This window comes from Cinclus cinclus, chromosome 8 (genome assembly GCF_963662255.1).
Source record: "Cinclus cinclus chromosome 8, bCinCin1.1, whole genome shotgun sequence".
Classification (NCBI taxonomy): domain Eukaryota; kingdom Metazoa; phylum Chordata; class Aves; order Passeriformes; family Cinclidae; genus Cinclus; species Cinclus cinclus.
Window position 1 is genome coordinate 6716534 of NC_085053.1, and position 12844 is coordinate 6729377.

The 12844-nt window shown below is 47.4% G+C and overlaps 1 protein-coding gene across 1 annotated transcript in view; it reads left to right on the forward strand.

Moving 5' to 3' along the window:
• The first annotated feature begins 347 nt into the window (after positions 1 to 347).
• The window catches only part of NIBAN1 (niban apoptosis regulator 1), a 53313-nt gene continuing 40816 nt past the window's right edge, over positions 348 to 12844 (forward strand). The window contains exon 1 of the mRNA XM_062497734.1: positions 348 to 402. Within this exon, the coding sequence (XP_062353718.1) occupies positions 348 to 402 (55 nt within the window). The remainder of the gene's footprint in view (positions 403 to 12844) is intronic.

The window sequence follows — 12844 nt, forward strand, 5'->3', positions numbered from 1 at the left end:
GCGGGGCTTTTACTCTGCCCTTGCGCCCTTTAGCCTGGCCTCTGGGGAGGCTCCAACCGCGCCTCCAAGGGGATGTGGATTTTGCGGTGGCAGAGCAGAGTGGAGGCACGAAGAGCAGCCGGGGACGACCGTGTCTGGGGGTCAGAGCCCCGCGGGGTCTGGGGGGCGGCCGTGGGTCCGTGCCGGGCGCGGAGAGCGGGGCGGGGCGGGGCAGGGCAGGGCCGGGCCGGGCCGGGCCGGGGGCGGTGCCTGCGCCTGCGGAGGAAGCGGCGGGAGCGGTCCGGGCTCGGCGGGAGCGGTCCGGGCTCGGCGGGAGCGCGCTGTTCGCCCGGTGCCCGCACCGAGCCATGGGCGCCTCCGCCTCCGCGCCGCTGGACGACAGCAAGTGCTCCTACATCCGAGGTACGGGGCTGGGGGACGGCCGGCAGCGCTCCGGGAGCCCCGGGGATCGGGAAAGCCGCTGGAAGCGCTCCGGGAGCCCCGGGGATCGGGAAAGCCGCTGGAAGCGCCCCGGGAGCCCCCTTCATTCCCGGCAGCTCTCGGCAGCCGGCGGGACAGCGCGGGTTGAGCTGATTCCCAGACCCCGATGGAGATGGGAGCGCTCCCTTAAGGGGGATGGTTCAGAGGTTTCCCGTGAGGGAGTTTTAGGTCGGCGGTGGGAGCTGGGGAGCGTGGGGCGCTGCCGGGAGCCGGGCCGTGTGACAGATCCCGGTTCTCCGGAGCTCCCGGGGCACCGGGCTTTGCCCGTGCGAACCAACCAGCGGCACAGCGGCCGATGCTGTGCCAAACCCACCGGAGGTACTGGCCACGCTGCTAGGTGGGTACCGAGGTGAGAAACGTGGATACCTTACACAGGATGACTGTAAAGGGCAGTTCTTTATCCCATTGCAGTCTTAGGGGAGAGAGAGCAAACAGCAGCAACAAAAAAAAACAGGCTTTAAATTATACATATTGCTGTTAAACTGAAGGAAAAGAGCGTCATTCTGGGCTTTAGGGAGTCTTTTTCCTACTTGACTAGTTCAGTATCAAACGCAGCTTACTCTTACCTGTGCTGCTTACTACTCAGACAGCAGGTAGGGCATTTGCAAAGCAAATTTTTAGGCTGAAGATTTACAAGTGGGATAAAAGTTTGCATGAGAAAAGGAAGCCCAGTTCTAGCACTTGATGTATGATGCATGTGGAGCCTGCCAGAGCCCTCTGTCTTGTGGGCTGAGAGATCAAACTCTGTGCTGAGGATTTGGGCTGGAGGGGGACTCCTGGGTGGTGCCCACAACCCAGCTTGTCCTTGGATTTCTTTGCTGTGGGATTTTTTTTTTTTGTGGTGCAGAGAGAGTGCAAGCATTGAGCTGCTCCCCTGTTAGGACTCCTTTGAAATCACAGTTGGTCTTTCACAAGATTCCCATGTTGGGAAGGATGTCCAGTTATTAAATGGCTTTCACCCAAAAAGCAGTCGGCAAAGCTACTGGCCTCACACACTTGAGATTTTTTGAGTGTCCTATCAGTACTGTCAGTTTTTCCTGCCCCATTGAGGGTGGTTTCAAGTTCCATCAGAGCCACGAGGGTGCAGTCCCCCTTGATTTCATCCCCACGCTGCAGCCAAAATTGCATTTTCACAGTTCAGTATTACAAGTTTCTTGTCACTGAGTTGTATGCACCTGAAAAGGCTGATGTCTATTTACTGAGGAAGAAAAAAAAGGGAAATTCAAGGAGTTTAATAGTTTAGGGGAAATCATGCAAGTCTTTGTCCTGGACATCATCTGGTATTAGAACTGGGAGCGACTGCTGAAAGGTTGGGAATCCATCCCTGTGTGTGAAGTAGGGCTGTCTGTGTGTGTCTGAGACTTGCTTGCCCCTCACAGGGAGGGTACTTTGGTCCTTCTGAGAGCTCTGCAGCTCTCCAGACACATTTCTTGTTTGCCCATCACATCTTTGCACAGACAAGAGCCAGAGGGAAGTCATTGTGGAATAAGGAATTAAAATCCTTACACATCCCCTGGCTCAAGTCTGTTGTTTGTGCTGTGAGGATCTCCCACTTGAAGCTCCTGCTTGGAAAAATAATTTGAGGCACTTTATACAGAAGCTGCCTGTGAATTAGCACTTCCGAGGAGGAAAAATAATTGTGAAGAGCATCTTAAATGGAAACAGAGTGCAGCTCGCCAAACCTATTGCTGACGTTAGGCTGGAGACTGTGGAAGTCAGGCCTTGGCTGTCTTAAGCACCTGGGTGTGATTTATTTGCAGAGGATCTCTGTGGTAAGTTCTCATTCCAGGAGGGACCATGTGGAAGCACTGAGTGTGTACCTTAAATAAGCAGTATGTTTTTTAGCTGGCTTCGTGAAGCTTAAGTGGGTTTTCTACTGGGATGGTGGCTTTTAGGGTTCTTTTCCTCCACAGGTGATGCAGGGGTGACTTCAGTAAAAAGGAAAGGGGAACAAACACTTACTTTTTGTCAGCAGAATTGTCAGTCCCTAGGTGCTGGAATGGGACAGCACTGGTGAGGGAGGGAGATGGGGAGACAGGAACCCAAAGGAGCCAGCGACGCTATCCAAACTTTGTGCATTGTGGGATGCTCCCTCATATTGGCCCAAATACCAGTAGCCTCAAGACAGGAAATCCTGAGTATTACTACAAGTGAGAGCTTGGTGTAGTTCATAGTTGTTTTCATGATGGTGTAATTTAATTTCTTGTTGCTGTAATGATAATTTAATTTGTCTGAAATTAAACAGATTGTAAAGTCTTGTAGTTTACTCAGACAATATTTAAGCTAAAGCACAGTGTAATGAATGGAAATGAGGGGCTGACCATTAAAGGTGGTGCATATGCTGCGCAGGGCTGGGGTTGGATTTCATTATTCTTGTGGGTCTGTTCCAACTCTGGATATTCCACAACTCCATGTTACAGCTTCTACATCAACACAGGTACAGTTCAACAGGTTTTCTGACTTCTGTAAGTCTGTCTGCTCACATTGTTCCTGGGATGAGAGGAGAACCAAATGAGGACAAGAATTATGTGAGATGTAAAATTATGTTGAAAATATGCAAACCCAGTCAAAGAGGTGCCTCTATAACCCCTCAAGAAGCTGCTCTCAGCACGGGCACCCCTGGTAGAGCCTGGGAGCTGCTTTGCTGTCTGGGGTTTCCTGTGGGTGAATGGGGGTGAGCCTTGTCAGACCAGCTGGAGAAGCGAATCCCAGAGAAAAGCAGGAAGGCATCCCACACAGCATTTTGGTTACTGAAGGCAAAGCCTGGGATTTCCACCTGAAACTGCTTCCAGCTTCCGTGCTCTTAAGGAAAATGTGGTAGGACTGGACCAGCCAACTCACAAAGCTGTGTATGGTTGTACATGGGGCAATATTTGGGCAATATCATGACCTGAAAGTCAGCAAATGTAATTATTGACCTGGTAGTGTGCATCCCCTGCTGCAAACGATGCCTAAGAAGAGAATAGACAATGCCAACGTGTGATTTTTCAGGTGCTCTTCACAGGGAAATCGAGGCTGTGTTTGAAACTGCAAGGGCAGGGATCTTCCTTGTGAAGTCTGAATCAACTGCCTTAACACTTAGTTGGGGGTGAAAATGCTTTGCAAAACGATTTTTACACTCTGAAAATCTCTGTATATAATTTATATATCATGAAGTTACATTTTGCAAGCCATCACAACATCTTCTGTCTTTGTTGAGTAGAAATTAATGAAAATTGTTGGGGGATGAAATTGTGAATAAAATGTCAAGACTTGATATTCCTTACTCCTACTGAAGGAAGTAAATATCATAGTGAAATAATGGAAAAAATTAGTCAGCAGGGACTCTTGTGAGCAGTGGGGACAGTTATTGTCCTCTGGGAGAAGGTGTGTGGGGGATATTTAGGGGGAAGTGGGAGAAAGCCAGGGCACATGCACTGCAGCATGACTGGTCTGGAAACCTTAGCAGTTTCAAAGGTGTCCTGTGCTGTGCAGCACAAGCCTGTTTTTCTAACCAGACTTTCAGAAGAATATATTTTTCCACCAATTTAAATCCATAATATATTTTAAATACACACACACACTGTAAACAGTGAAATGATTTAAAGCCCTCCGAAATTAAACTAACATTTTATAGTAATTCCTCTAGGTTTTGGACTGAGACCATGAAAAAGACTTGTGGCAGAGATAATCCTGCTTTGTGGGGTTTTGGTGGGACTGCATGGGGATTATTCAGGATGTGAGTGGAGTTTAAACCATGGTAGTAATAATTAGGAGACTGGGAGTTGGTCATGTGAAAAGAGTTTGTTAAAAAAATTTGTGCTCTCAGTTTGATGAGGCATGGGCTAAACTTATGATGGGAGTTGTTTTTGGGTGAATTGTCTAATGATGCTTAGGGAGTGCTGCACCCAAGAGGGAGCAGTCCAGGGTGGTGGTGGGGAGTTACGGTCTCGGGGTGCCATCCTGAAATTCAGGAATCTGCTGAAAGTGCCTGGTGAAAGAGCTTAGTGGTATGTCCTGAGAGACTGTGCCAGGAGTATCATCATTGCTGATGGAAAAGTGTTGCTTAGTGTCCCTATTAGCAGACAGGAAACAATCAATGATGAAGGTTTTACAGTGGGCAAAGATGGAAATGCCCCTGAAGTCTTGATGATTTTCCACTTCTGCAGTCTCAGCAGTGGAATTAGCAGGTGACCATGCTCTGCTCTGTCATGTGCTGTGTGTTGGGACTAATTTTTTTTAAATTCACAAGAGTGGAAAGATTTCAAGCACCTAACACCAGTAATTTCAACAGGTGCATCTCCAAAACAGTTTAGCATATGAAAAATTGAACTTCTCTGGAGGTCGTATTTTTCCTAAAGATACTTGGTATGCTTGACTATGTCCTGGCTACCCATTTCTGTAAACAGACATGTGTTCAGAGGATGAGGCTTTGCAGTCATTTGCTTTGGATTTGTTTGTTTAAATGTAGTGTCTTGCTTCCCTTCCTTCCCATCTCTTTCATCCCTAGGCAGGGCACAGTGGCTGTGACCCTGCAGCACCCAGGATTCTCCCTGTGGATTTCCTCATTGTTTAGGAAGTTTTTCCAGGCAGACCTTCCAGATGTTGTTCTTTTGAGGTGACAGTGAAAGCTATTACTTAATGTCTGTAAGAAACTTCTTTCTAGACGTTTGTTTCACTTAGGAATTTCAGTGTGGTGTTCATTAAGTCGGGCTTTTGCACAGCAATCGCACGCTGTAGCACCTACAAAATGTAGTGGACTTGAAAAAGCAGGGAGACTCCTGTCCCATCTTGGAGGCTGAAGAGGAGGCTGCTTTATCCTTTACTTGAAAGACAAGTTAGGAAATGGGTTGTTAGCTTTCCAGAAAACCAGCTGAATAAATTCCAGTGGTAGTACAGAGGTGAGTCCCACCGACTCAGAGGGACAGAACCCAAGTGCCTGATACAGCTCTGGAGTGAAAGTCTCGGCCAGTGTGCACAGAGCTGGCAGGAGGAGTGCTGCAGGATGGAAGAATGACTTGGAATTAATTGTGGAAAAGCTGGCCTTTTTTTGGACAGGCACTCAGACTTGGATGTTGGATTTTCTGCTTTAAACTCTCATTTATCCTTCTGGTTTTAATTTGATGTGTGACTGCAGGTACAGTGGGGTTCTGTACAAGTCTTGCTGGACTCCCTGCCTTTGCTCCCAGCCTGGACAGCTCTGGGCTGTTCCATGGTCCAGAAATTCTCTCTTCCATTTTCTGTAGGTGAGCATGGCTGTGGCATCATACAGAGCAGGAGTGCCCCATCCCTGGAAGTGTCCAAGGCCTGGAGCAACCTCCCGGTCTACTGGAAAGTGTCCCTCTCCTGGCAGGGGGTAGAATGAGATGGGCTTTAAGGTCATTCCAGCCAAATTCTACAAGTGTGGGGTCTCTCTGGACTTCTAGTTTGTAGCTCTTAGAGGCTGCATTGGTAAAAGCTGATTGGATTTATCTGCAACTCCCAAAATCTAAGGAAGAGGCAGAATAATATTTTGATTCATAAGCATGTATTAAATCCAGAATTCATGATAGTACCATCTAGTCCAATCCAAATAGGGATAAATACCCACGGAAGGAAGAAGTGAAGTGCACAGGAAATTCAGATTTCAATAAGCATGTAAGAGTCTACTATATGCACCTTGCAAAGTTTCCAAGTTCTTGAACACTGTAAGAAATGAGATTTTTTTAAAGGAAAATCCTTTTGGCTTTACTTGTTTTCTGAGAAGTTTTAGTGCTCAGAGAGATTGTTGCTTTTGGAACCAGTAGCAGATTTTTATCCCATAGTTTTGATAAATGGTGCCTGCCTGCCTTGCTGGAAAGGAGAGGAAGCTTCTCTTTGGGTTTTATAGCATTTAATTCAAGGGGCCAAGTGCTTTTTCTTATCTTTTGACTGAATGCAAGGAAAAGGCATCCAGGGATGTGATTGATGGAAAAGGTATTTGCCACCCAGGTGAACAGAATTTACTGTCCTTGGTAACTTTCAGATTCAGCTTTGAGAGACTAAGGCTGGATATACCTTCTCTGTTCCATTTCCATTGCTCAAATAGTCCATTATTAACTTCTCTCAAAAGCTCCAGGAGCAATTTTGGAAGTTTCCAGCCATGTTTTCTTGCAACAGGCATGGTCAAGATTTCCCTGATCAAAGCAGGAGGTGAATTTTTTCAGTTTTCCTTCATAGTTTGTCAGTAGAAGTATTGTCTGTGATCACACCCCATTTACCTTCTGTACATGGCTTGAGGTTTTGCTAAACACAGGAATCCCAGTTACCCAATTTGTGTCCCAGAGCTGCATTAGTCTCTGTGCCTGTTCAGCAGGATCATCTCAAGCCTCTACACCAAAGCAATCCATATACAAGAACTACCCTTGAAGATGATGTGCTGCATCGCTAGGTCTGAAAAACAAAATGTGGCTTTTCTCTGGTCTTTTTATGGGTAGTGTGAGGGAATGGAAACCACAGGGTTGTAGGGGAAGTCATGTGGCATTTTTCATGCTTTCGTTGTCACTGAATAAGAAACTATGTACAGTGTTGAATTAGGCAGAGGGATCAGTGGAAAGATTTATCTCAATAGAAAAAGTGAGAAACAGGTTCATCCTTGCCCCAAAAGTGTAATTGAGAGATACACTGTAAGTGTGCTGTGCCTTTGTACTTGATGTTTTCCAAAATCTTGAATAGTGGAAGTTCTTAAATTACTGCAGCTTGGCCACAAATTGTGAGTCAATCTTTGCATCTGATAGACATTTTATTGGTATGAAAGGGAGAAAAAGCAAGGGATGGGATGCTTTCATCTGGGATGATGAAAGCAGCTTTGTTGGTGGTGCCTTTCAGCAGTGGCAGCTGCTGAGCCAGTGTCTAGGTGGGGAAGGATGATATTCATTAGGAATGTGCTTTTAAAGTACAGCTTTTTCCTTTGCATAGAATAACCACGCTGTTCTCTTCACACTTAGAGAACAATTAGGAGTTGTTTCAAGTTTTTGAACATACTTGCAAGCATTTTACTTGCTTTTGCAGTTGAAGGACAGTGATGAAACAAGGGCAGCTCTTACATCAAAGCAAGATTAAAGATTGTGCAAATGGCTCAAACTTCTGTGAAGAAAGGGCTCTTCTGCCTGGGTCTCCTAAAATCTTTGTCCTGTGTCTTTCTAGTCGTCTTACATATGCAAAAAAATTTTGCTGCTGATTCTACACTGAAGCTTATTTTGGTATGGATAACCTAAGATTTTAGTGACTTTGTTGCTCTGAGTATTTACTCAAGTGTTATGTCTTGAATTCATAAGCCTGTGATTCTATGATATTTGTTAATAGGTCTGACCAAGTAGTTGCTCTTACAGTTTGGCTAGCACTGAAGCTTTAAGCCAAAATATTTGGGTCACTGTAGTACTAGCGAAGTTATGTAGTTAATGCATCTTTTTTTATTGCATGTTTTTTTAAGCTAGGGAGTTGTCAGCCTTGCTTTTGTTTTCTGCTTCCTGCACTGCAGCTAGGACTCTTGGGCTCTCCTGAATACATGACTAAGAGGTTAAAAGCAGTATACTTTTCAAAAGTATGTAGATAGTTTTTGTATGGTTGAAATTCTTTTAGGGAGCGAGTGAGATGAGGAGTAGAGTAGTTATTTTCTAAGTAAATACTTTAAGCTGAAACTAGTGATTCAAGTGACCTTTTGGGTGCTGTTTGTAATGAGATTCTGTGCATGTTGTGCCATGCCCTGCACCCCGTGGTTCTGAGGAGTGGGCACTGCCAGGGATGACAGCCACATTGTTGCAGGACACCGTTAGTGCTTCTGTGCACTCCTGTTGGGTGCCTGGGGTGTCCCAGGTGGTTTTTGGGCTGTCAAAGGGGGAGGCACCACTACAGCCACACTGCTACAGCTGCAGCCCAACAGCCTGCACTGCTACAGCTACACCCCAACAGCCTGCACTGCTACAGCCCAACTGCTACAGCTACAGCCCAACAGCCTGCACTGCTACAGCTACAGCCCAACAGCCTGCACTGCTACAGCCACACTGCTACAGCTACAGCCCAACAGCCTGCACTGCTACAGCTACACCCCAACAGCCTGCACTGCTACAGCCCAACTGCTACAGCTACAGCCCAACAGCCTGCACTGCTACAGCTACAGCCCAACAGCCTGCACTGCTACAGCCACACTGCTACAGCTACAGCCCAACAGCCTGCACTGCTACAGCCACACTGCTACAGGTACAGCCCAACAGCCTACACTACTACAGCCTGCACTGCTACAGCTACAGCCCAACAGCCTGCACTGCTACAGCTACACCCCTACAGCCATGGGAGCTGGGTGGGTGCTGCTGCTGGTGCCTGGTGACACTTGGAGGGCTCCGAGGGAGTGGTTTGTGCCACCCCTTAGTCGGAGCAGCAGGGTGTGTTGCTCTAGGACAGCCCAAAGCCACGCTCCTCCAGGGTTGTCACAGCAGTAGCCATGGGCTGCAGCCTCTCCACCCTTTGGTGGAAAAGAGCAGCAGGTTTTTGGATGGCTGCCCACTTTCTCTACCTTCTCAGGAGCAAGCTGTGATCTGTCCTCCAGAAGGAATTGTGCTTTGGAGCTTTTTGCCAAGTGAATGTGTCAGCTGGTCTCCTGGTTGGGTTTTTACATGTCACTGCTTAAAGCGTGGGCAAGGAGCATCCTTCCGGTAGCGGTTTCTGCCGAGAAAAGCCACCCACGACACAACCTGGCAGCTTGTGGGCTCTCCCCGACACCACCATCACCAGCAGTGTCTCTTCAAACCACAGAGAGCTTGTGACATCTTTGGTAATGCTGTGAGACAGTCTGTTCATAGCTCCCCAAAATGCTGGTGTTTTTCCAGGTTTTTTCCATGTTGTGCTTCTAGGGTCATGGCGTGTTTTAGGTGTGGTTCTCAATCATTGGAGCAGGTAACCTGCAGAAAAGGTCATTTACACCTCGATTCCATGTGAGCTGTCATGTGGGGGGTGTGTTGTTCCTCACAAAGAGCATGACACAGACATCATAAGGTAATACTATTCCTGGTTATTTACTGTGTAAGCAGGCAAAGCTAAAGCAGAGGTCCAGGGAGCTGAAGACATGGGACCAGGCAGTGCCAGCTCTTAGAGCAGGGACAGCAACAGCAGCACCTGCTGATGGATCCCAGCAGGCAGAGTCAATCACTGACACCCATGTTGGGGGCCAGCTGGACCCTTAAGCACCCAGGACCATGGAATCATAGAATCATGGAATGGTTTGGGTGAGAAGGGAATTTAAAGCCCATCCAGTCCCACCCCCTGCCATGGACTGGGACAGCTGCCACTATCCCAGGTGGCTCCAAGCCCTGTCCGGCCTTCCCTGGGACACTGCAAGGGATCCAGGGGCAGTCACAGCTTCTCTGGGCATCCTGTGCCAGGGCCTCACCCCCCTCACAAGGAAGAACTTCTTCCAAATATCCCATCTAACCCGGCCCTCTGGCAGTTTAGAATCACTCCTCCTTGTTCTGTCACTATCTGCCCTCTCCTTAATATTTTATAAGCCCCTCACTGAAGTTCTGAAAGGCTTCAACAAGGTCTCCCTTGAAGCCTTCTCTTTTCCAGGCTGAACAATCCCAGCTCTCTCAGCCTGTCACAAAATGCCTTCATATCCAACCTCAGGAAAAAATACCTACATCTTCTTTATGTTATAAAGCCATCTGGGGTTTTCCCCAGAGGTTTATGTTCCATGTGAAGGGAGCTGCACATTTTGCAGGGCTCAGAGGCCACTTCTGGCCACGCATACCAGATCCCTGCTCGTTTCCTGGGATAGCCCATTTACTACTTAGTTTTGGTTTGCTGTATTTGGGACCTCAGCTAAAAAAAATTATCCTCAATTTGCTGCCTGCCAAGGAGCTTTTCCTTGCTCTTTTCAGAGGTACCACAGGTGTTGCTGCTTCAAATTTACAGAGGATACCAGCACCATCCCACCACTCACTATCCATCTCACTCAGCCCCTCTCACCTCCTGGCTCAGGAAGGCATTTCTAAAGCTTTACCTGGTATTTCTCTTCCTCTGCATGAAACCACATCTACTGTTTGTCCTGTGATTCTCTGTAGGGCATTTTTGTGATGTTGGTAACTGGTGCCAGTCCTGGAGCAGGATTTGGGATGTTAAATACCTTGGGTGAACGTTGTCTAAAGACCAGCTTGCTTTTACTGAGCATGATGCAGAGGATCTTTATGTATTTGCACTTGATATTCCAATATTGCAGTGGTCACACTAGAGGAAAGGCAAGTTTTCATCATCCCCAGGCAAAGATTTAATGGCAAAAGAAAGGACAAAAAGGCTTTTTTACTCTTTTGGGATATTCTGTAAAGTAATATCACTGTAATTTAGTCTGCCAGACTCAGTGCTTGCAGTTGCAGATGAGGCTTTGCCAGCCTTCAGCTATCCAGACTGAAGTTTCTATGCTGACCATCTGTGCCAAATTGTCATTTTGAGAAAACTGCAGCTAAAATGGATGAGGGGTTTTGTTTTGGGGGTTTCTTTGGTTGGTTTGTTTTGGTTGGTTTGTTTGTTTATTGGTTAGGGGTTTTTGGGGGGTGTTTTTTTTTTGTTTTTTTGGTTTTTTTGGGTTGGGGGTGGTGAGGGTTTTTTGGTTTTTTTTGGTTTTTTTTGTGAATTAGGCTAAAGAAAACAATGTTTTCCTCTCTTTGGATGTTCTTTTGAGAGTTCAGACATGGCCTGCTGGAAAGGGAAGGGTTTGGGGTCCATAGAGGTAGAATAAGGGAAACAGGAGGTGGGTGGGAAAGGAGGTTTCCAGCCACTCCCCATGTTCTCCTGCTGGACTAAACCCTGTTGTTTCCATGTTTTGCCCTCTGTGCAAGCTAGAAAAAACTGCAAAGCCCACGGCTACCAGCAGCTGCTCACTGCCGTGGGCAAAGCAAACACAACTTTGTACCTTATAGGCTTAAGTGTGAGTGGAAAAGCTCCATGGATCTGAAGCCCTGAACTCATTGCTGATGCTTGAAGCAGACCAGGGTGTAAAGGCTTATCTTTGGTGTGTTTCTCTGCTGCTTCATTCATGCGGAATCCGGGAAGCCCCGGATTCATTGCTTGGGTTTTTTTCTTTCCTTCTGAGATTTCCTGTACACCTGCCAAGCTACAAAGCTCTGTGCAGGCATTGCTTAGCTGATCGTGCTGCTGTTTGATTTCATGCACAAAGAGTTATGGCTGTTCATTTGGGGCTTGACAAACCCGCTGCCCAGTTTTTTTGGGACCTGACGATTTTGATCCTCTCCCCAGATTGCCAGCTAGGTTGTTTCGGGCACTCAGCATTTCTCTAAATCAGGAAAAGAAGGTGGCAGGAGCCATGTGTGAGCTTCTCCTTTAAATGACATGTTTCATCTAGCTTTACATTCTGCAGTAGACATAGCTCTGGTTCTCTGGGGTGGTATTTACCTGCTTTTAAATACAAATCGAGTTCCTGCTATTTCCAGCTCACTATGCCACAAACTTGAGGAGCTCTACAATGAATGGGACAGGTACCATATGAGGTTGATTAGAAGATGGTATTTTTAGGTGTGATTGTAAAGGACTTTAATGTAACTTTAATTCCTGCTGCTTGTACTCCATCTGTCTTTGCTCTGAGCCCAGGAAGTAGCAGCAGAAGTAGTGATGCAAGGAGTGTGTCATGGTTTGTGAGTGTGGCTGAGGAAGGGATGTCAGGGCTGCATCTGACGTGTCTGCAAAGAGGAGCCCCTGAATGCTCCACACTGTCAGCTGATCAGAGCTGATGGTGGCTTCTGTGGTGCTTTAAAGCTCGTCTCGTTCCACCCACTGCCATGGGCAGGGAAACCTCCCACTATTTCAGGTGGCTCCAAGCTCTGTCCAACCTGGCCTTGGACACTTTCTCTGGAACAAAGCTGTTCTGTCGACAGGACGAGAGGAAATGGGCTCAGGCTGTGCCAGGGGAGGTTCAGATCTGACATCATGGAAAGGGTGGTCAGGCACTGGAAGGGGCTGCCCAGGAGGGTTTGGAGTCCTCATCCCTGGAGGTAAACCAGGAATGGACGTGGCACTCGGAGCTCTGGGCTGGGGACACTGTGGGGATCAGGCACAGCTTGGACTCAGTGGTCTGGGAGGGTTTTCCAACCTGAGTGACTCCAGTGTTCTATGTTTCCATGATGTCCTACCAAACCCAAGGGAAGCAGTGGGGAGAAAGAGTGCCCAGAACAAAACTGAGGCTGTGTTTGGTGTGACACACACCCAAGATCTGCTTCTGGGGAATACTTTGGAGACTGGGCTCCATGTGTTCATGGTGATCCCTTAGGAGATGTGGCCACATAGTGGTGACATCAAAACCTGACGCAGCACTGGATTTGTTCGAGGAAGAAGCTGAGTTCTGAGTGAATGAAGGAGGAAGGCC